This window comes from Carassius gibelio, chromosome A2 (genome assembly GCF_023724105.1).
Source record: "Carassius gibelio isolate Cgi1373 ecotype wild population from Czech Republic chromosome A2, carGib1.2-hapl.c, whole genome shotgun sequence".
Taxonomy (NCBI): domain Eukaryota; kingdom Metazoa; phylum Chordata; class Actinopteri; order Cypriniformes; family Cyprinidae; genus Carassius; species Carassius gibelio.
This window is the reverse complement of record NC_068372.1, coordinates 21,184,810-21,209,294: the sequence shown is the minus strand read 5'-3', so window position 1 is coordinate 21,209,294 and position 24,485 is coordinate 21,184,810. Positions and strand designations below refer to the sequence as shown.

General features: G+C 34.3%; 1 protein-coding gene across 2 annotated transcripts in view; it reads right to left on the bottom strand.

Moving 5' to 3' along the window:
- The window catches only part of astn1 (astrotactin 1), a 205,213-nt gene that overhangs the window by 73,835 nt on the left and 106,893 nt on the right, over positions 1-24,485 (bottom strand). For both annotated transcript variants that reach the window (XM_052618992.1, XM_052618999.1), the window contains exons 13-15: positions 23,582-23,776; positions 15,994-16,121; positions 2,116-2,220 (exon numbers count right to left, since the gene is read on the bottom strand). In XM_052618992.1, the coding sequence (XP_052474952.1) occupies positions 2,116-2,220; positions 15,994-16,121; positions 23,582-23,776 (428 nt within the window). The remainder of the gene's footprint in view (positions 1-2,115; positions 2,221-15,993; positions 16,122-23,581; positions 23,777-24,485) is intronic.

Sequence of the window (24,485 nt, the reverse complement as noted above, 5' to 3'; positions counted from 1 at the left end):
ATCTCAATCAAAAACAGAAGCTGCATTATAGATCAAACAAAAGAGAAAAATTCAAATTATGTGGATCTATGAGAATTACAAAGCTTTATTATTGCATGCTGGTTTTCAGTGCAGCTACAATACGCATGAAGGATTCAAAACTTTATTGTCAAAGATTTATTACTGTCTTTACTTTCCATATTCAACCCAGTTCCACATACTGCAGTACACATAACAAAGCAAAGAGTGAAAACATGATTTGTCAGTGCTCTGTGTGACATGTTATCTGGGGAAACAAAGGAAGGATAAACAACAAGGTCTCACAGAGCTTTTGAGTGGGCTGATGTCTGAGATTTTAAAAACTTTTTTTCTTGCTTTTTTCTAACAGAATATCCATAATAAAACTTAAATGTAAACTTTTAGTCACATAATTTAAATTTCCCTGAAGTACTTTAGAATATAAATTACTTGTTTACATGCACTGAAGACCTCTGAAACTTTTGTCAGACAACATAATTCAATTTGTTTGCATGTTAACAAAACATTGTTCATTTAATAAAAACATTTAATCTGTACCAGCTTTAACACACTATAAAGCTTTTGAACAGTAAGATTTTCTTTTTTAAGAATTCTCTTATGCTCATCAAGCCTGCATTTATTTGATCCAAAATACAGCAAAAGCTGCAATATTGTGAAATATTTTTACTATTTAAAATAACTTTTTTCACACATTTGTAAAATATATTTTCAAATGTAATTTATTCCCTTCTATTTTAAAGATGAATTTTTTTAATCATTTTTCCAGTCACATGATGCTTCAGAAACTATAACTTTTTCAAGTTTTTTTGATGAATAGAGAGTTTAGAAGAACAGCTTTTATCCTAAATATATATTTGTAACATTATAAATGTCTTTATCATCACTTCAATTTAAAGCATCCTTGCTGAATAAAAGTATTAAATTTCTATCAAGAAAAACATTCTGTCGGCCCCTTAAGTGTGTCGACCCACCGGGAAAATGCCTGGTATGCCTGATTAGCAATCCAGCCTTGGGTACATGATCAGAAAAATGGTACCATATTTCAAAACAACGTTTTTATAACTTGCACAAACAGGAAAAAAAGTTATTAATAATAAAAAATTATAATCAATGAATAATAATAATAATAATAATAATAATAATAATAATAATAATAATAATAATAATACATTTCACATTATTCCACGTCCTTTGTGTTTGGGTTTGCAAATTGACCTCCAGTGAGTAAATGAAAAAAAAAATGAAAATGTAAAAACTCTAAGTCATTTGAAAAATAAATCATTTAATGGTAATGGGAATTTGTTTTTTTGAAGAAAACAAATATAAATAAAGTAATGTTTTGATAGCACCGCTGAGTTTACAAAGACATCAACCTACAGGTGGCTTAGTTATAGTTGTCTCTGAATATTAAGTTGGGATAGTACAAAAAGGTATAAACTTCATCTTTAAATCCCCCAGTTTTAAACAGTCTGAGATCAACAGAGCACTGAGAACTGCCTCCTTCACATCAGGCAGCTATATTTGTTGGTATTGAGTTTTTGCTTCACTACCCACCAGCACAACTGACCGTCACAGTGTGGGCTCTTCAGTGAGCTCATTCCAGACAATCAGACCAAATGTGACCCTGGACCACAAAACCAGTCTTACCTGTAAGTCGTTGGGGTATATTTGTAGCAATAGCCAAAAAAAAACAACAACAAAAAAAAAAACAACAACATTGTATATGTCAAAACTATCATTTTTTCATTTATGCCAAAAATCATTAGGATGTTAAATAAAGAAAATGTTCCATGAATATATTTAGTCAATTTCGTATAAATCATTTTCAAATAGTTGTATCTGGGCCAAATTTTGTCATATCCTAACAAACAACACATCAATGAATGACTATTTACAGCTTTCAGATAATGTATTAATCTCAGATTCAGAAATCTGACCCTTATGACTGGTTTTGTGGTCAAAAGGGTGACAAATAAGGTACTGCTGGCCTGAAACATCTTCCTAACCACCGTATATGCTGTACTCTTGGTGAAACATATTTGTTATAAATACTTGCTCAATACATCCATGTTAACGGAAGGAAATTGAGTGTTTTACCTTGGGAGAGGGTCCACTGATTGAGCTTTACATGGTACATAATGGACCGCAGCTTCCAGTGCTGAACCAATGGGTAACCAGTGACCTCACTGTAGTTTACCATACCTAAATAAACAGAAGATGAGAAAATTTCACAATTAATTACAAAGACAACATAATTAAGCATAAAATATTTAAGTAAAAAGACTGAAATTGTATTTTCTTGTAAAATGTACTCCATTAAATTTATTTAAACTATTCATCAATATTTTTGGCCCATTTCCCTGGAAGAGAAAGATTGTAAATCTTATATTACTTCATTTCTTTAAATTTTTCTTGGCTTTTTAAGAGCATGCTAGCATACAGATAATCTCAAAGGTAACACATGTGGACTAAAAGCAAACTAACTTTAATTATGATTACACTGGGTCTTTAAAAATAAATCTAAGTTTATGAAACTAACAGGTTCTGCTTTGTGCCTAAGGTGGATCCCTTACTGACAATCCCAGTATTAAATGATTTTTGGAATAATGTTTGCTAATCCTAACCTTGCTGAATTGGGTACATTCTCTGCTCTTCATTAGCACATGACTGCATTGCTGCAAAATGCACCCTGATCTGCTATTGCTCCAAAATCACAGAATGTGGATTACACAAAATGAAATGAGAGACAATAAACAAAGTCAATTCCAAAATGAGTCCTGGAAATGAAAGCACTGACTTGAAACAAAAAAAAAAATAATACAATATTTCTGATATGTTTCTACACATTGACAATAAATTACAATTAAAAGTACAAAAAATTGTTTTTTTTGTGTCAGAAGATAACAGTGTTTTATAGAAAATTCTTGCCTTAGAGGATTATTATTAATAGAAGACGCAGAGTAGCTCAGCAGATTTGTGTGAAAGAAATCCATTGCAGCATTTTTCCATTTATCATTCCAACTCTCTTTAACATATGAGCTGTCGCTTTTTTACCCACGGTTACCCTATGAGCTAAAATCTCACATATCACCATATGTTGAGCTGGCTGCGTAATCAATCATCTCGTCTCCTACAGCGACTATCAGCCATGCCTTGCCATCTAGGGAATACACATCCATGTTTCAATTTAACCCCGCCTTAATTCATGGCAAATCTGGTTGATCACACAAATTTAAAGCATATCCCATATGCAACATGCTGGCTAGGCATTAGCGCATATTGCTTTCTAAACTTGACCTGACATGTCTTAAAACTAAACCCATTCTATTCTGTCTGTAAAAAAATAATTCCTCTTGACATTATCATGAATCACTTAAGACCAGCTCTAACATACCAATGACTGATTTGCAGAAATAATAAATTCATAACATCTGTAAGCTGTTGATAGGAGGAATACCATTATAAACAGAACACAGGTGCAAGAGACAAGAGCACTATATCAACAGCTCAAAGCATTTTGTCTTATTAAGCAGGACATTCTCAGACTGTTAATGAGAAAGACAGACAGTGAGTGTGTTTACAAGTACATGCTGATACACTCAATAACCAGACAATGTGTAAGGTCATATTAACATCTTAAACTGTTCTTTTATCAGAGACTTACATGGTTAAAGCAAAACCCAATTGGCATACATTTTTGCCTTTTTTCATGAGCCAGGCAAAGTAAAAAAAAAAAAAAAAAAAAAACTATACTAATCTATTAGCATTATGCTAATCAATATTTACATTTGTATAAAAAATTTAAATTTAAATTTGTATAAAAAAAGTAGTAACAGTAATGACGTTTACATTGTTAAAAAAATATACTACTACTTCTAATAATAATTTTAAAATTTAAATAAAAAAAATAAAAATCCCAAAAACAGTAAAAAGTTTGGAATAATTAACTTTTTTTTTTTTTTTTTTTTTTTTATGCTCACCAAGGCTGTATTTATTTGACCGAAAACATAGTAAAACCAGTAATATTCTAATGTATTCCTGTGATTACAAAGATCATTCGTGATCATTCAGAAATCATTCTAACATGCTGATTTGATGCTCAGTATATATATATATATATATATATATATATATATATATATATATATATATATATATATATATATATATATATATATATATATATATACACACACACACACTTTTATTCAGCAAGGATGCATTAAATTGGTCAAAAGTGACAGTAAAGTTCTAAACATTATATATTAATGATTTGAGTTATCCAGCTTCTTTTTCCTAGTTATTAGTATTTTGTACATGTGAACACACTCTAACACAATTGAACAAAGAGTCCAATTCGTTTGAAGCACAACACCTCCAAATCCATACGCTCCCGCGCTCTCTGGGGCAGACAGCTTTCTGACACAAGCACAAATGTGATGAATAAGCTTCTTAATGTGCTGCTTTTGCACTATCCTCACCTTGTGCAGTTCCCACTTAAAACCATCTAAAAGAGAACACGCATGTGCCCCTGTAGAGTGCGGTGGTGTGAGTGCGGTGCACGTCAGAGTTTGGATAAATAATAACAAGTGCCCCTCTTTTCTTTTTACTTTACTAAATCCCTCTGCTTCAGAGGGCCATGTCTCCTTTTTACCCCTTTGGTGCCTAGCTCTCATTGTCTGACAGAATGATTAATATGACAGAACTTCACATCACAAACACAAGTTCAGAGGTTGCAGTCATCTTTGCCTTTCTGCCGCATGCCTTCGGGTGGTGGCATCATTAGCAAGGAATGATCAAGCATGCAGGCAAACAATCAAGGCCCACACTACTATTTAAATCTGAAAGTGAGCACAAAAAAATAAAAATGAAAATAAAAAATAAATAAAGAACAATCCTTAAATAAACATACATCCTTATGCATCAGTTAGCAAGGTCTTGAATGTACACACACATAAATGTACACATTGTCAGACATATATCAAAATGACAAGACGAGAGAAAATCTAAATATGAAATGGCACACACTCTATGCATTGAACAGTCGGGACGACAGCCCATAACTCATGAAGGTTAAAATTTTGTTTAAACAACCAGTGGTAGTAGACATCGTATGACTCCACATTAAAGGTGCCATAGAATGCAAAAATCACTTTTATAATGTGTTTGAACACAGTTGTGTGGATGCAGTGTGTGAAAACAACCAGCCTATAATTGTAAAAAATCAACTCACTCATTGTTTTATAATTCCAAAAAATCATAAACAGTCTCTCTACACAAACAGTTCCAGACTATGACGACATAGTCTGTGAAAGTCCCGCCCATTTTGACACTGTCTGCCCTATTAGCATATACACAGCCCTGAGTGAGAGGCTGCGGTCCACCATTACTGTTCTCTTGCTGTAGCCAGTAAAAGTGTTGTGTGTTGGAATGCACCAACAGACATAGGAGTCTCCATAGACCACTGAGAACACTGGTTAAATTTTATTTTCGAAGGAAATGTAAAAAAAAAAAAAAAAAAAGTCCTATACTTTGTGCTAACATATTACACCAGACTGTCTCACAAATGAGGGTCAGTTCAGTACTGGAGTTAGAGGGATAGATACCAATGCTTCGTGCACAAACGTCCAGACTCCAGACAAAGCAAGCATCACGTATTTTGAGATAAAACTTTGCATACATACTCTGGGGACATTATAGAATAATTTAAAATATTGTATCAATGCATTCTATGGCACCTTTAACAGCTGCACCCTGAGTTCACTCTTGGGTGAGTGAAGGAATGGGTGACTACAGCAGAAATAATTTAACATTGGAATGTACTTCAGATCACAGCAGGCTTATCTAATAGAGGGCAAATGGTGAAAATGTGAAATCGACTCTAACTCAGCACACTGATAAGAAAAATGGGGTTAAAAAAAAATGGGAAAAGTTTCATGTGGTAACATAAAAAAATGTATTTTACTATGGTGTTTAATTAAGTTAAAACAGAAGTGAATCAACCGCATAAATTAAGTCACATGTAAAGTATTTTTTAAACGTATAACGCTGTAAAAAAAAAAAAATAATAATACAAATAAAAAAAATAAATCTGCACTACAAGTATCAAAACTGTACATTATACCAAAACAATATCATTTTTACACAATAGCGAGAGTGGAGTGTTGGAGTTTTTTAAATGGGTTCACAGCCAGACATACACACATGCCAAAACATGGAATAAAAAAATCAATAACAGTTTCCATCAACCAATATATCTTTAAACAATTTAAACTCTCAGAAAACCTAAACATTTTGCCAAAAAAAAAACAAAAAAAAAAAAAAAAAAAAAAAAACTGTGCACAACACTATTACAGTTAGAATTAATTGCTTACACTGTAGTTGTCTCTGCAGGATAGGACACAGTATTTTAAACTGAACTTGAATACTTGACCTTTAACACCTTTGTGTAAACAAATGTATTATCCAGTTAAGGCAACTCATTAAACCAGTCATCTGAGAAACTGGCAGAACTTCTTTTAGAACTTTCTTTCAAATTAATTAGATCTCGGATTTTCGGCAGCTCAAACACACATGTAAAATGAAATGACAGTTTACAGGCTGTGTTCTTGTGTGCTGTCAGTGACGCTGCGAGGTGTAAATATGTGAAAACACAAGTATATTCTAATGTTTCTGGTTATTAAAGCTTCTTAGTGACATTTAAGCGTCATATTTTGCCTGACTGACATTTACATCCCTACAAATTAGCATAAATGAATGATGCATTACCTTTGAGTGCATCCTGTAATAGAATAAAAAAATCATGCTTGCAAATTAACACCGTAAACAATTTGGCCAAAAGGACACTATCCGTCAAGAGGATCTATCTGTTCCTAATATAGACGTTCGAGGAGAAGCGGACACTTCTTAACAGATCAAGGTGACACACTTTCCCTCTCAGCCACACCGAGGGACCTCTCTATCAGAATCTCCAGACATCAGAGTAGATAGCTGCCTCTGTGCTATACTGGTCAATGGGCCATATGCTGCCATTCTAATTGAGAGGGAGTTTGGGAGAGGGACTTTGTGCTCCAGAATCCAGAATGAATCACTGCCATTCTGACTGATTTCAGTGATCAACAAGGGTTCGCCAAACCAGCACGAGCACAGGGAGAATGGATGTTGACACCACCACTGCTGTCAGTTTCCTTAACTAGACATGAACATGCACATAAGTCTCTTTCATTCAACTCATCACCCCACAACTTCCAGATCCCTGTCGATGTCAAAATTGGGATGTTTGCATCGACCACAGGCATCTGAAGGGCAACCCGTGAAGGATCCCGGGCCCATGCTGTGGCACACAATGTATTAATTATCACATTTAATGTTGGCGGCTAATTAATTGATGTTTATATCAGGAAATGGCTCCAGCAATTCTATGCAATTAATCAGTGTCAAAGAATAAATTACTGTAAACCCCAAATGTGATTACCATTGAGGACTGTGCCCAAAACTGAATTTTAATGGGGTTTCCTTTTTCTTTCTCTCGGTGTATGCCACATCAAAATCTTTTTAAGTTTTGAACTGAAATTATGAATTTATTCCACACTGTTGTCAAAATATATATGAGTGAATATAGTAGAACAACAGAAGTTGTTGAGATGATGGATGAAATGAATGTAATGTCTATATACTCTTAATTCCATCCACAAAAAATGGCAAAACTTATTAATTAGGAGATGCAATTAGCAGCAGAAAGGTTTAAGCTACTACATTCTGCAAAATGTTCACGCACAACTGGATTCCAGTTTGCACAATTATAAAATAAAATATCAGTTACGTTTGTGAACTGCTCAACTCAGTTTGTAACACAAGCTGGTGTAAAACAAGGGACAACACTATCACACTGCCTTAGTAACTGTGTTCGGGCATGTAAGGTAAAGAACAAATAAAAATATGAAAAACAATTTCAATTATAGCGGAACAAGCAAAGCTATTTTTATCCTTCAATTCATTTTGAACTGAACTGAACAATTAGAGGAGGGTTTAATTTTCTTGGCATTCGACAAGTGCAGCGTTACGGTAGACAGAAATTCCACATTTGTATATTAATAAGTGACAGATGCAGCAGACTAAACAAACTGCAAAAGCACAACATGCTGTCTCTGAAAAGCATGAACCATAAATAAACAAAGATGACAAGGAAATGTGATGTATTCTGATATCATATATATATATCAATTAAACATGAACTTCACAAATCATCCATAGGCTCTGTAATACATCTTCTGGTTGCACTTTATTTTACAGTATGTGTACTTACATGCACTTATAGTATACTTACAGTGTATTTATTTAAGAAAGTTCTGGTAATACAAGGTAACTACAGAGGGTAGGGGTAGGTTTAGGGGTAGGTTCAGGGTTAGTACCTAGTTATTACATAGTTATTGCAATTACTAGAATAAGTACATAGTATGTAAATCGGGAACAGGACTGTAAAATAAAGTGCTACCCATCTTATTGAGAATTAAACATCCAAAATGCAGGACAAATGCACGAATGCAACTTAAGTCATATGTTTCCAATAAACTGAGAAAACAAATGGATAGACTCATTAAAGTTGCACAAAATGGAATTATGAGTGGTCCGAGCCTCTCAGTATTTTACAGATGTTTTATATTCTATGGAAGTAATGTATGGTAGATATTAAGAACTGAAACGGGTTTCAATGTTCACCTGGGAGCAAGTACTGGGAAAATAACAACAACTTCATAATACAAACACAGAGATGACATACATGTTAATAAAACAAAAACACAAACCATGATGGTACTATAAATAAGACTATTGAGTGGCTACGTTAATGTATAAAAAGATTGTTTTGCTGATGCCACAGGCTGCCTTGGGAAATGACTGGAAAGGATCCCCTGGAACTGTGACCTCCTCTTCCAATTCCAATTACTGACAGGTCTAATAAAGTATAGATAGCATGTGAAGTTTCCAATGTGAAGAAAACATCCTAAAGGAGCACCTGTTATAACAAGAATAAACATGAACCGTGTTCTGTATTCTGAGACTGCAACAAACAAATCCTCAAGTGGACATTAGAGTTAAAAGTCATTAAGGTTTTATTATTAGTAGTAGTATTTTATTTAAACTAGGATTCATTTTGTATTGTGGTTTTTGGGAAAAATCACAGACTGTATAGCAATTAAGCTAATCAACTCCTGGGTCGACATGCTAATTTGTTTGATGTACTGTAAGTTTGCTTCTCATTTAAAGAAGTCTGAATCGTTATTTATAAAAAATCTGCTTTCTGCTCAGAATCCAGATGTGGTTGGATCAAAGAGCCTTTTGGCTCAATACCCTTAAAGTGGCAATTTCAAGAAGCATAAAAAATTATCCGCGGGGTATTTTGAGATAAAACTTTGCACACACACTATGGGAACACCAGAGAACAATTTTAAATATTGTTTCAAAGCATTTGTATTTGTATTTCTTCTTCTTCCCCTGTCTCTCTTGGCTTTTGTGGACCCTTATGCCTTTTTCACACTGCAAGCGTGAGTGGTGTAAGCACCGTGCATTTTTTTCAGTGTGCATTCACACCGGCAGCAGGAGCAGCACATGAGCGTCAAGCCAGGAGTGTGACGTGAGCAGCAGTAAAGCGGGGTTTTGGCACCGAGTCTATTTTTGATGCGCTGCTGACGCTCAATTAGAGTGACAGCACACTTTTGATGGACAAAATAAACACGATTTCACACAAAACATGCTAAAAAATGCACATATTAAGTATGTATGATGTATGTCATGCGTGAAAATTAAGAATCAAAAATATGTATTGAAGATTTACCCATTTTAACTTGTTTAATTGCCATATAGGATATTATAAATTTAAATATTTTATCAAACACAACAAACAATTCATTTTGCTCAGGATCTTAAAATTACAATGGAGAATATGAATAAGAATTTCATTATTCATACATTATTGACAGCTTCAGTAAATATTGTACATGTGTGCACTTAAGACTGACGTGACTCAAACTCTTCCAGTGTGAATACTCTGGTGCATTTGCAGCTCATGCTCTGCTCATGCTTCAGTGTGAAACAGGCGTTACATACAATTGTGGCAATTGACCTATGCATGCCTATTTGATCTTGAACTTAAATTTAAATCTTAATGCAAGGAAGCAAAATTAAAATAATAAAAAATCGAGACAGACAGACAGATAGATAGACAGACAGAGCAAGAAACAGCAATAGCAGCACATTGGATTAAACTAATTTATTTTATGTAGAATTACTGAAATTGTTTCCTCATAAAATATACTCCAATAATGCATTTTTTTTATTTTTTAAGTGTGTATAATTACTTTGTATATTAACAAAATAATAGCACCTCATTTCCCACAAAGCATGCATTGCTCTTGTATTTAATTGTTATTAATTATTTTGAATTACAATTCAATATATTATTCTTCTTGACATTCCAATTCAAATTCCAACTCATGAATTGAAAGGAAGCCAACTCTTCAACTCAGAATTGTGCACAACCTTGTAAACCACTACAGATATACTAGAGATGAAAGATATCAGATTAAAAATAGCAAGCACACAAAGTAATAAATCACAGACAAAGACACAGACAAAGTTTTACAATTCACACCAAGGTCACCTATCAACTGACAACACCACCTGCTAGACAGCAAAACTGTCCATGTCAGAACTCAAGCAGAAATAACACACAGCCAAGTAATAATAGCATGGTAGATACTCATCGGCTCCACTTCTTTCTGTGCAGCAACTATGAAACCTAGACTGAAACTGCAAGGTGGTATCTGCATACATGAGCGGTGATGAAAGAAGATCCAAACATGAAACAGGAAATCTCCTGCTCATCGATCCTGCCAGGCCATTCTTTGGGATTACAGGAACTCTGCAGAGCATCCACAAAAGCCTAACTTGATTGGATACATCCGATTAAATCTGCAACTTGTCACTTCCGTGCCGTCTTCAAGAGCTGCTTTCGGGAGATTGCCCAAGCACAGCTAATTCTTAAGAAACAGTGAGAAATCCATGTGTCAGCCATTTCACTCAACTCTCTTTGCAGCCTCCTTTGTGTTTGATGATCAGTGGCATCTATTCAGCCTCCACTCACCACCCGGTACCTGCCCAGCAGGCTGTGTATTTTGAAGTAATTTCTTCTAGTATTTTCATTTCAGTTGCCATGAAATCGGGCTGACAGGCAAATTGTATGTCACAAAGACAATCAGTGCCATTTCTAGGCATAGCTGAAGGGGCACCAGCTGACGGGGCTCCAGTGAGTGCTCATACTGGAACTACATCGCTACATTTTAGCAGGGTTGTGATAAAGAGTGGCATGGTCACACTTAAATATGACTGCCGCCTCCACTGGATCCCCCAACATCACTGGGCTAGAGTATTGTTGCATGCAAAGTTTGCATTTGGTGTGCTCATCAATGCCATTAGATCAATGGGCTCTGTCAGTGCTTTGGCAAGACAAGTATTTTATATATTATTTACATTTTTATGCCATGCAATAAAGTTCAAAGGCCGATTTAAAATATATATATATATATATATATATATATATATATATATATATATATATATATATATATATATATATATATATATATATATATATATATATATATATAATCAGCCCTGATCAGTGGTATCTATTCATCCTCCGTTCACCACCCAGTGCTGTAGGCTGTAACACCTATGTTATTCATGTATTCATGTATCATGTAATGTGTGTTTTGAAGTCATTTCTTCTAGTATTTTCCGATTGCCACGAAACCGTGCTGGCATGTGCATGCCTTTGCAAGAAACCCCAGGCGAATTGTATGTCACAAAGACAAGCATTGCTTAACCCGGACACCCCCACCCTCAAAGAATCCCTATCTGTGGCCGTGAATGTGAGTCACCACGCGCATCAGGAGGCAGAGATGATTTCCCTCCTTTCTTCCAGCAGGAAATCTGCTTGGTGCCAATGTGCTTTCTACCTGCATTCCAATTAATTCAAGATGTATTTGCCTTTCAAAGCTTCTCGGCCTTCTTCCTTTCCCATTGGAATAATTGATGGAGTCCTCTGGTCCTATGATGAATGACTTCCAGCCCAGAGATGAATAGAAAGATGAATGCATTGCCCTGAGAGTGTTGGGAGGAACGACTCCGGGAGTGCTGACATAGTGACAAATACACTGACCGTTGCACCAACTTGCCCAAATCAGCAAGGGAGGGTGGCAGAGGCCTGACAACTTCAAAGACCGCTCGGGTATGTGCCACTTGCCCGTACCATACCCAATTACTTGAGCTAGTAGCTAATTTAACCTCAGGTGAGTTTCAGAACTGACGGCTTGAGACAGTCAAGGGAAAAACACAGTGATGATGTATTAAGGGCATGGGCGAGAAACAAAAGCTTATCTTAAAACAGCAGCTTAAACATTTTTTATCCCACTTCTTAAATGCTGCCTAAAAGAATTTTGCAACAAGGTTACAAGCAGCAACAAGAAGGAAACTTCATTTAAAACTTTACTGTTACTTAAAAGGACAATAATCCAAACAAAACAAGGAAAAATGAATCCTGTAATTTCCCCCATCAAATTGATTATGGTTGAAAGTTTGGGGTCGACAGCATGTTTTCATGCTTTTGAAAGAAGTCTATTATGCTCTTCTTTTGTTTAATCAAAAATAAAAACATTAAAATATTATTTAAATTTAAAACAACTGTTTTCTGTTCAATATACTTTAAAATGTGATTTAGTCCTGTGATGGTAAAGCTGGTGTTGTGTATCAGCCAATCAGAAACATTCATTTACATGCTCAAGACAACTGTCATTAGTAGATCAAAGGGATAATTCACCCCAAAATTTACATAATATAATCCTTTATTCACCCATCTCAAACCTGTATGACTTAAAAAAAAAAAAAAAAAAAAAATTGTCACTCAGGTTTGAAACGATATGTATCTTATTTTATGTTTCTGTTTAATTCCCTCTTTCTATACATTTAAATTGACCATGATGACCTCTAAAATAATCTTGTAACACAAATAGCTTGACTTGAATCAAAGTGTTCTGCTGGTGAAAGGACAGAAGATGTGCATGCCAAAGAGCTTTCAATGCGTGCAATTACAAGTCAGAATAGCGTACATGTGTCTAATATGACTAATGAGTCATGTATTATGCATAATTTGCAGTTCCCGCAATAGAGAAGCTTGGAAAGTATCAGGTGCAGAAGTGATAAGTCTGAAGGGCTGGAGAGCTCCGCACTGAACCACCTGCCTCATATGCCTCCCTCCCAGGCCTGCAGCACATCACACTGCAATAGATAAATAACCTCTGTCTTCACAGCCAAGGCCTCAAGCATGACTGACAGAGGATGACTCTTCAAGATTACCCATTTTAATCTTTCCGCAAGTATCCAATATGACCTCTCATAAATCTCATCTGATGCCATGACTATTATGTCTGAAGACCAGCAATGTCAACCATTGTTTCATTGAGCGAATGCACCTGCACTCCCCAGAAGCTCAAGAAATATTACAGACCCACACCAGACCATTTCATACACTTATGACCTTTAGACTGGATTACAAATTGGAGATGAATGGTGGTTAGGGAATCAAGTTAGCCATAATAAAACTGCTGTAAAATGTGATAAATGTCAACGTTTCCTTCTCTAAATTTAGCACTGGGCAAAACTAGCAGTCCAACAACTGGGGCTGGCAATTGTGTGAAGTGCTCGTTTGCTACAATTAATAATAATAATAATAATAATAATAATAATAATAATAATAATAATAAATAAAGATACTGCTAAAATATAAATAAATAAATAATAAAAAATGTAATTGTTGCAAAATAACATACCAAAACTTTACATGAGAAGGCCATTTGTGTGAGGTATTAAGGCTTATTTTTTTGTGTACAATCATACACCTCACTAATTTACCTTTTTATCTTAATTTACATTAAAATAATTTACAAATAAATTAAAATAAATCAATATAAATACAATAAATTTTAATAAACATTGACTTATGAAGTCTCATCTGTGCATGTCTATTCAGTGCTTTACTTTCTTTGAAAATTGTATATTAATTTGTGTCATATATGTGTTATACACACACACACACACACACATACATACATACATATAGTGAGTTAATTGATTGACACCCTGGTAGCAACTCCAGATTATATGCATCCTAAGTAAAAATTCAGACTAGATTTTTTAGCAGTGCATAAAGTCTGTTCAAGGACTTATGACAAAATACACATGAAAAGATGCAAAATATAAAGAAACACAAAGATATGCAAATTACATAACATGCTGTAGCTGGCAATAGCTGCCGGACCAAGAAAACAAACAAGCACAGAAGATTTAGATTTTGTTTGGCTTTTCCTGCTGTTTATTTTACATCAGACCTTAAGGACTGTAATCCTTCATTCTTTGGCAGTATGATATGGGTGGCCGAAGCCAGAGGGGAAGAGAATGATGAAAGACGCCAGATTCTGAAGCCTCATTTGACGGTACAGAATTTCCATGCTCTCCCCTTTTCTTTCTTATTAACAGGAGCATAAAAGTTCATATAGGGTAAGGGGCTGCCACACAGAATACCTGTACCACGGTAAACTCTAGAGGGGAGTCAGATTGGTCAGCTAATGAGTCCTGACAGAGGCAGCAGCATCCAGAAGCTCCTGAAAAATGATTTAGTGAATACCCTCTGTTTCTGCCTCTTCATCATCCACATGATCTGGCAGGAGATAATGTGAACCAGTCGAATGATTGTGAGTTTTAAGAAAATTTATAGCATATTAGAACAAACACAAACACTGAAAATGGATGTGGACCGACATGACCTGAAATACTTTGCTTTGAATATTATTTCCTTCTTAAAAAACAATTAAATAAGCCCAAGAGTACTAGAGGCTGTACTGCATTATGATGTGCAACTATATGTGCTGTGCACTGGAAGACAGGACCTGAACTGTTATATACCATATTTTTCAGACTAAAGTCGCACCTGAGTATAAGTCGCATCAGTCCAAAAATAGGTCATGATGAGAAAAAAAAAACATATATAAGTCGCACTGGACTATTAGTCGCATTTATTTAGAACCAAACATTCTAAATCGTCTTAAACATTACCGTCTACAGCCACGAGAGGGCGCTCTATGTCTTCAGTGTAGATTACAGGAGCATCGAGCGCCCTCTCGTGGCTGTAGACGGTAATGTTTTCTCTTGGTTCATGTCAAATTAATTTTGATGAATAAGTCGCAGCCAAACTATGAAAAAAAGTGTGACTTATAGTCCGGAAAATACGGTATATAACAGTTCAGGTCCTGGCTTCAGTGCACAGCATCTTTTTTTTATTATAAAAATGTCCATACGTTAAAAAAAAAAAAAAAATCATATTTGTGTTATTCAAAGGGGCACACTTTCTTTCACTTTTGTTAATATTTTCACAAAGTTTTTATTCTTTTTGGTCTTCTATTGAAATATACACAGTATGACTCAGTACTCTGAGCCAACAGAAGACAACGCCAAGCCCTTCTAAGCATGAGTCATGAACTGACAAGATAAAGCCTTTTAGCCTGCTATTTCATGAGGTGGCCTCAGTGAAGCAGTTATAATATTTATCATAAGATATTGTCACTCATCTTATGTAACACTGCTAGCGCTAACACAATCAAACAGCACTGCTCCTCAAATGACTAAAGTAACAGATTACACAATTCATCAATTTGAACTGTTTTTAAACCTTGTAATACAGATCTGTGTGATCTGATCTGATCAGATCTGAGGGAGTGGGAGTGTGTGTGTGTGTGTGTTTGTGTGTGTGTGTGTGTGTGTGTGTGTGTATATATTATCTAGACCTATATACATACACACACACACACACACACACACATTTATCTAGCCACTGAGACACTCAGTGATTGATCAGGAAGTTCTTACCAGTCAGGTACTCTGGATCAGGCACTGGGTCAGACAGCTCCTCATGACACTGGGCTTCATTCGGCACAGATGCAACCACCATGCCATCCGGGAGCTGCTGCTCGATGCCACGTGCAAAGTTCTTCTGCCTAGACAGCAGAAGATAAAGGAGACAATATACTTAAAGCACAGTCTCATGTTCACCTATCTGTCAATCACACAAATCCTACATTTCTGGCATATCATTGTAGCAAAATCTACAGAAAAAAACATATGAAAATGCCTTTCTTCATTGATCATTTAGCATTATTGTTTAAATGGATTTCATTTTATTGATCAAACTGCCATGAAACACCACCTTTTTGCGATTAGCGAGTCATTTAAATAAAAATGTATATAAACAGTGTACAAAATATGTTGCTATATTAGCAAAGGCTTAAAGTGTTTGAATGTTAAGTGCACTAATCGCAAATAGCTTTAGATGTTATTTCCACAGTGAAAATAGTATTTTCTTTGCACTACGTGTAAATGTTGTTAGATTCAATTTATGTAATTATACTTAATACAAATAGTGGCAAACACTGTTTTCACCTCAGCATATTAATGTATATTGAATAACAGTAAGCCTCATATTCAATGTATATGATTTAATTTATTAAAATCATAAATTGCTGGCTAATTGGGAACTTGAGGTAGATTTGAACTCATGCAAGTCACTATTTGCACTTAGTGGAAATAGACATTCTATTTATTTGTTACTATTTGATTTGGATAGAATATGATTACAAAGCAAGGAGTGAAAGTGTAAGTGGATAGGATACATTTAAAATGGTATTAAGAGATTATTTTCCATAATGTGGCATACATATCATGGGGAAGCATTAAAAGAAGGTAGAGGAGCTCAAAGAGAAAAAGAAAAAGCAAACTGAAAAAAGCAGTGCACAAAAGACTGACTATATATCTAAATTAGATCTGACGAAGTACTATAGTCTTGAGGAAAGAGTAAGAAAATAAAGTTTGACTTTAAACAAGGGAAAAGGAAAGATAGGTTAAACTACATATAGTTTAGTTTCAGAGTGATGTGAGCAAATAATAAGTGTCCATTGGAGAGAAGGACTGATGGAAGGGGATAAACTGACACAACAGCGAAAAACGCAAATATGCACAAACTCTGCATTCTGCATAGAAGATCTGACTCAATATCTCTCAATGTATCTTAAGTTAGATCAAGGTTAAAGTATTCTGGGACCGAGTCTATACATGTATAGAAACTGAACAATGCGATATAAAAATATGTATGTCAAAGAAAAGCATGAATAAAAGGAGAATAGGAAAATATAGAATAAACTCTTTCCTTTTCAAAGCAAAATAAGCACCTAGAAGGCACACAAGGGAAATACATAGAATGCAACAAAATGCTAGAATGATGCCTACAAGATCAACTAGCAAATGAGCGAGCATTCAGAAAATTGTAACAGGCAACGTTATACAATCTAAATCTTTCTTCAAGCATTACTGTCATATCTAATTTATAAAATGGACTTGGATGAAAGAATTATATTATCTTGGAATAAACAGAGCACTGTATAAATAATTGGGCTTAAACGGGGGAGGAAAAAAAAAGCCAGAGGCTTGCAATATGTGCTTCATCTTAATATGAGAATGAAAAGTGGCTGAAGTGGAACAGACTGTCATTTATGTTCGACATATAGTTATATACGTGGAGGTCTACAGTGCTAAATACCTCCGCTTTCTGGATGACTCAAAATGTTGAGCTAATTATAAAGAAAACAGCCATTTACTTGGCTAAATAATAGTAATCCTTCTATTCTTTGTAACCGAGAACATTACAAATCATATTCATTGTAGGTTTTCCAGGGCAAATTAAACCTCAAAAAAAATGTTTCCAAATACGACCTTTTGGGTGTGCTGGAAGGTTCAGTGAATCACATTCTACCGAAATTCTTTTGAGCACCAGGGGGAATTTCCTCCTCACATCTAATAGAAATGTAAAAAAGTTGTTTCTCTTGTCAAACTTGAAGCTCACGGTTCAATGGATACTTGCATATTGAAATATTAAAAGCTCTGCATTGCTTGTCAAAGTCATATCTGATAAAAGGTTCATTTCCCCACAGAGCTGGTCCAGCTAAATAGAAATGTGCAATAAATTAAGGAGCCAATAATTTAAATAAAAATGATGCATATGGCTCTAAAGTTTATATATATATATATATATATATATATATATATATATATATTTATATATATATATATATATATATATATATATATATATATATATATATATATATATATATATATATATATATATATATATATATATATATATATATATATATATATTACAGGGCAACAATTGCTGCTTATAACCCCTGTGAATTAAAACAGAATTTTGGTGCATAGCAATAACATCAACAACAATAAAGCAATATAAAATTTAAATGCATTACAAAAAGAAACTATTAAACAGATAAACTTGCATGTTGTCTAATGCTTTTAATGCTTGTTACTTTTCCCAAGTAATCTAAAATCTAAAAATATAGACTGCATACAGAAAAGTCTCCTGAGAAAAACCTCAGTCGCGACGTGACTTCATTAATCATGTGCACAGACAAAGAACGGACATACAAGAGGGAGATTTCAGCAATAACATCTAGCAGTAAGGTAATTATAGACAACATGCAAGTTTTATAAGATGCTCTAGGCATCACAGTTGGGATTATCTGTCAAATGAGAAAAAAAAAAATAATTCAAAATGGACAATAGAAAAATTTCAAATGTAAAACTAGGTGAACTGCTTTTGTCCAGCAACAGATTATAATAGAGTATAATACTGATAGAAGACGTCTTTAAAAAACACCTGGGAAATGGAACATTTTAATAAGTAAACTGTGTGAAGTTGAGATCCCATTTCAGGCAAGATAATGAGATATCCAGTTATCAATTAATGTAATTAAGAGATGATTTCACACATAATTAATCATAATATGTGGGCTGAAGAAAATAAACTAAAAATACTTGCTCAAATTTCACCCATTCTAGATTAAGGCAGAATTGTGCAATTTCTGTGCCACTAAACAGAACTGTCTGTCCAAACACTCCCGACCTGCTGCTGGTCAGTCAAACAGATGGTGAAGATGCTTAAACAGAAAAGAAAAAAATAAATAAATCATAATAATTCTACATATATAAATTATTTTGTTTTACATTAAAGTTGTGATAATATCACATCATACTGAATACCTGAAATAAACATTCCATTTATAAGAGAAAATTATAATTCTAATTGAAAGCAACAAGAACATTAAAAAAGAGAGACATTTGAAAATAGCTCAGACTTCAGGCTTTTAAAAATAATCAGACTGTTCACAGTCTGTGTGTGATGTTTTAATTTAGTGCTGGGAGAAAGGTAGTACTTTGAGTTTCTTGCTGTGGATAGAAACACCCAACTGGGAGATTTTAAGAGAGGTAGTCCTGATCACGACTCTGCAAAGTCTTAATGAGAACAAAGGCCACTGAAAAATTCATTAAACCCAGCTCAAAACACACTGGGAAGGAATGGAAGTGAAACTGGTTAAGGCTGGAACCCAGAGGAGAGGGAAAGCAATTAGGAAAGGGCACATGTTTTTAAGTGGAAAGTCTCATGATGTTAAGACAGAAATCTAAATAAAATCCTGCCTGGCAATGCACACAAGATATGGAGGAGGAAGTAGGCATGTGTATTTTGAATGATCTCTAAAAGCCTGTATATAGTACTGTATATTTAATTAAGGTGTCAATAAAATGTTTGCATAATTTACTTAATTTTCTTAATTTCTTTGCACTCTGGTCTATAAACACTATGGTACACAGATACGGGCTGCTGCTCAACAAGCTATAGAGTTTGGCAGCAATGCCATAGGAAGTTAATGGTGTTCTCAGATAGAGGAGCATGCCATTTTGAAAGCCCTGTATTGCAGCGAGGGTGTGCAGCTGGATGTTTCCTTTCTCTGTAATGTAACTTTTATGAAGAAATGTAGAGGGCAGTCATGAAACCGGGAACATAGAGGACAGATATGAAATAACAAACACCCTAGAAATGTCACAGCAAGTATCCAATCCATCCACCCAGCTACGAACAGTAAATACTTTTACAAGCAGTAAGCTTTTAGAATGATTTTAAACTTAAAACAGCAAGCTAAAATCCAGGTTTGTCTTGACAAACTTTACCTGTCATCTTAATTTGTCCTTTTCCAATAACACCGAATGGAGGTGCTTAAAATTTAAAGCTGAGAATACTAAAAGAATGTTCACACATGTAGCAAGTTTCTCTTATTATTAGACAGACAGAAAGAGAGAATATACAGATACATTTGTGTGGCAATCATAAAATTGGCACAAAAATAGCACTAATGTATTTTTGTAAATGGCACTGTAACATGTCAATTACTGCTTGGGGAGGTGCCGATTTGGCTTGCAACATGCCAGATGCTACATTTCAAAAGACTACGTATAATTAAAATGATGAGCATGGACATGCAGTTGGCTTCCAGATACGCAGTACCAAACTAGGATGAATTAAAAGCTAAATTATGCTGACAACTGACAAGCACAACATACTGGTATTTTGAGATTGAACTGACTGAAATCAACAAATTCTTTCACTGTCATAATATCTGTGTGTTTAACAGATATAGAGGTATGCATTAGCATTAAATAAGGAAACATGGGGGAGAAAAATATTCAAATACAAGCTAGAAGACAGCGGAGGGTAAAAAAAATAGGTTTTATTTTTGGGAAGGTGTTAATATTGTCTCTGTCTGTGCTCCAAACAATACTGGACCTGACTGACTTTCATCGTTTCAAAAAAACACTGATCAAAAAAAAAACACTGAAATATGAGTAAATAATAATATAATATTTATGATTGCATGAAGTGTGCTTTATACCAAACTGAGACTTTTGCCAAAATACTAAATATAACTGAATTGATAATCAGAATTTTCAATATGATCTCAAATGGTTTACCTCAAACACTTCCATGTTTAGATAAGCTGGACTTTAGAAAAGCAAGCTCAATAAATCTGTCCTCTATGTTCCCAGTTTCATGACTGTCCTCTACATTTTTTTTTTTTTTTTTACTTTACAATTACTTTACATTCAAGTTACTTTACAGAGAAAGGAAACATCCAGCTGCACACCATCGCTGCAATGCAGGACTTTCAAAATGGCATGCTCATCTATCTGAGAACACCATAAACCTTAAAAAAAATGTAATAATAATCAAACAGGAGCTAATACATGCATTGTCTTTTGGGCAGGTTGTCACAGGAAATATGTTGCACCTCACATTCACGATTAAACAGCATGAAAATGTAACCATGCCTTTCAGATATGAGTCAGATTGTAAAAGCAGCTGCTGTGTGACAACCCAGAATTTTGGGCAGTAATTTTTGGTGAAGCGCCATAGGAAACACACGGCCTTGTGTAAGTTTAAAACAGAATAATGAACAACTTCAAATCCTCTGGATGAGTTTTATCTGGCAGTTGTTTTTTTTTTTTTTTTTTAATCTGGCAAAATAAATGTTTGTTTAATTCCTCCTGAATTTATTGAGTGTACATTGCATGGAGTTGATGTAATATAATTATATAATATATATAAATTATTTGCAATGTTACATCTCACTTTTTCTTTGACAGACGACCCTGGGTGAATTAAAGATTTTGCATGTAATATTTTTGTACAAAAAAATAATAATAATAATAATAATAATAATAATAATAATAATAATAATAATAATAATAATAATAATAATAATAATAATAATAATAATGTTTTGGCACTCAAAATCTATTAAACATGGCACTAAATATGTTCAAATTTAACTAATATTTAAAGTCACTGTCCTTCTTTTCATTGCAAATACCCTTCTTAGTATATACAATATGCAGAAAATCCTATATGTGCTACTACTGAAAAGCGGCAAAGCAAGTGTTAACAGAATTTCATTTGAAATAAGACAATCGAAGGAAGAAAAGAGCATTATAACTTGGCATAAACACACACACACACACACACACATACATATAGACTCCTATTCAAAATTTAGGATCGGAAATATTTTTTTCTAATGTTTTTGAAAGAAGCCTCGTGTTCACCAAGGTTGCATTTTTTGATCAAAAAATCAGTAACAGCAGAAATAATGTGAAATATTATTACAACCTAAAAAACAGTTTTCTGTTTTTAATGTATTTTGAAATGTAATTTATTCCTGCAAAGTTAATGCTGAATTTAGGGTCTTAAGATCCCTCAAGAAACATGTCTTTGTATAATCACAGTCTAAAACAGTTGTACACCTTAATATTTTTTTTGTGGAAACAATGATACATTTCAGTTTCATTGATGAGTATTTATTTGAAAGTTTATTTAAGTTTTTCGTAAAATTGTAAATGCCTTTACTGTCACTTTTGACCAACTGGATGTTTCCAAGCTGAATAAATGTATTAATCACTTAAAACAACTGAATAAATAAATAATAATAATAACGTACTGAACTCAAACTTAATTCATAATCAGGAAATCACACCAGATGGTAGAAGTCTGCTTAATTCCCCATATCGGAAAAATTCACAACCAACTTGTGTGCAAATTGTGTTGAGGTGTTCAGCACATATTATGTGTGTATTGTGCAATTTTAACAGATTTGATATTTTCTTTAGTAAATCAGGACCTAAAACAACAGAAACACTGCATACAAATAAATGGCAATATTAGTGAATACTATTTATTCGTATTGAATTATCCAAACAACAGTGAATTCATCAAAAAAAAAAAAAAAAATTCTTGCCGCTGCTCCTCCCGAGCACCACAAGTTCGACTCTTTCCTCAGGTCTGAAATTTATTATCGTAACCCTGCAATACTTTACAAAGGATTAACGAGCTTGCCATGTCCTCCTTTTGTTCAACTTAAGATCTAGTAGCTTTAGCTAGCCAAATTAAGCCCTATTAAACCAAACTTGCTTATGGTCATCTTTAATTTGCTCCTCGCCATTCCACATAATTAGAGCTCACATTAGTGCCTCTCAAAAGGTGGAGGGAACTGCACAGAGAGTAAATCCTGAAGCATGGTCAGTGGTGCTGTTCAAAGGCTGTCTAAACCCAGTGTCTCTCCGGGTGCCTACAGATGAGATCAGAGCTTTTGAGATTTGGCTTCTTGATAATATTAACTCTCCTCCCACCATTTCTCCATCAGTCAGGCCTCCCACCTCCCATACCGCACCAATCAAATCATGTGGAGTAAACAGAACTGCTGCAGGATCCTGCATCTGTAAGTGTCCGTGTTCAATTTCAGGGCAGTCAATGACTTTGCATGGTGACCTTTAGGTTGAACAAAGTGCTCTTTTAATTATGGGAATCTTCAAAGTGTCTTTGTGCAACTAGATAGAAAATCTGCTGTACATGAATTGCGCTTTTATTAAATTGGGCAAAGGAACTTCTGATTTTACCACATTTCACATTATCAGCACAATATTGCTATTAAAAATGGATGGAAATAAGTCATCTTTGACCCTTAGCACTGGTAAAATCAAGCACATAGTACATGTTCACCTGAAGGAAGCCTTAAGGATCTGTCCTGATGTAATCTCTTTGGTGTGGTTATTGTAGCCGTAGAAGAGGTCCCCGAACACAGTCTGGTTGGCCGGGATGTCAACTGTGTCCCCGCAGTCCACTCCCTCGGTGCAGACTTCTGACAGCGGCTGACATGAGCGACCGTCTGCTCCTCTCTTATAATCTTCAATACATCTAGAAACAATGCAACGAGGAAAAGATATGAGCTAAAGGAAGAGAAGAAAGAAGAGCAGATGTCTGCCAAAGTAAGATAATGCTTGCCTCTATCAGTCAAATGTTCAGATACAACAAATGATTCCTTATGATACGTTTCTTTATTTATCATTTTAGAATAATAGTAAAGTCTTGAAAGACTATTAAATCATTCAAGTGATGATGTGGGAATTGTGCAATGACCAACAAATGATGTACCATTGTTTTGTTTAAAAGTAGAAAAACAATAAAAGAAGAAATAAAAATGAGATCATGTTTATTTATGCCGTTTATATGTACTATATTGGACACTACATTTAAAGAATTCTTGTAATCAGTTCTCAACTGAAATCCGACATAAAAATTGAACAAAAATACTTTTTAAATGAGCAAATATATCTTTAAACATGTTACCACGAATAGGGAACCGTTAAAATGCACACTGTAATGTGAATCTAACATGATTTTGATCATGAAGATATAAAACTTAAATAAAAATAAAGTAAATAAAACGTAAAATCATAAGAATGTTTTCCTAACTACTTAAGTATTTCTATATTAGAATTTCACATTTTATTCAATGTATTACTTTCCATTTACTTAATTACTTTTGAAATATACTAGTAATTCCTGAGTAATGATAGTTTCATCGCCAATATATTGATATATTTATTGTTGTTAATGTATTGCA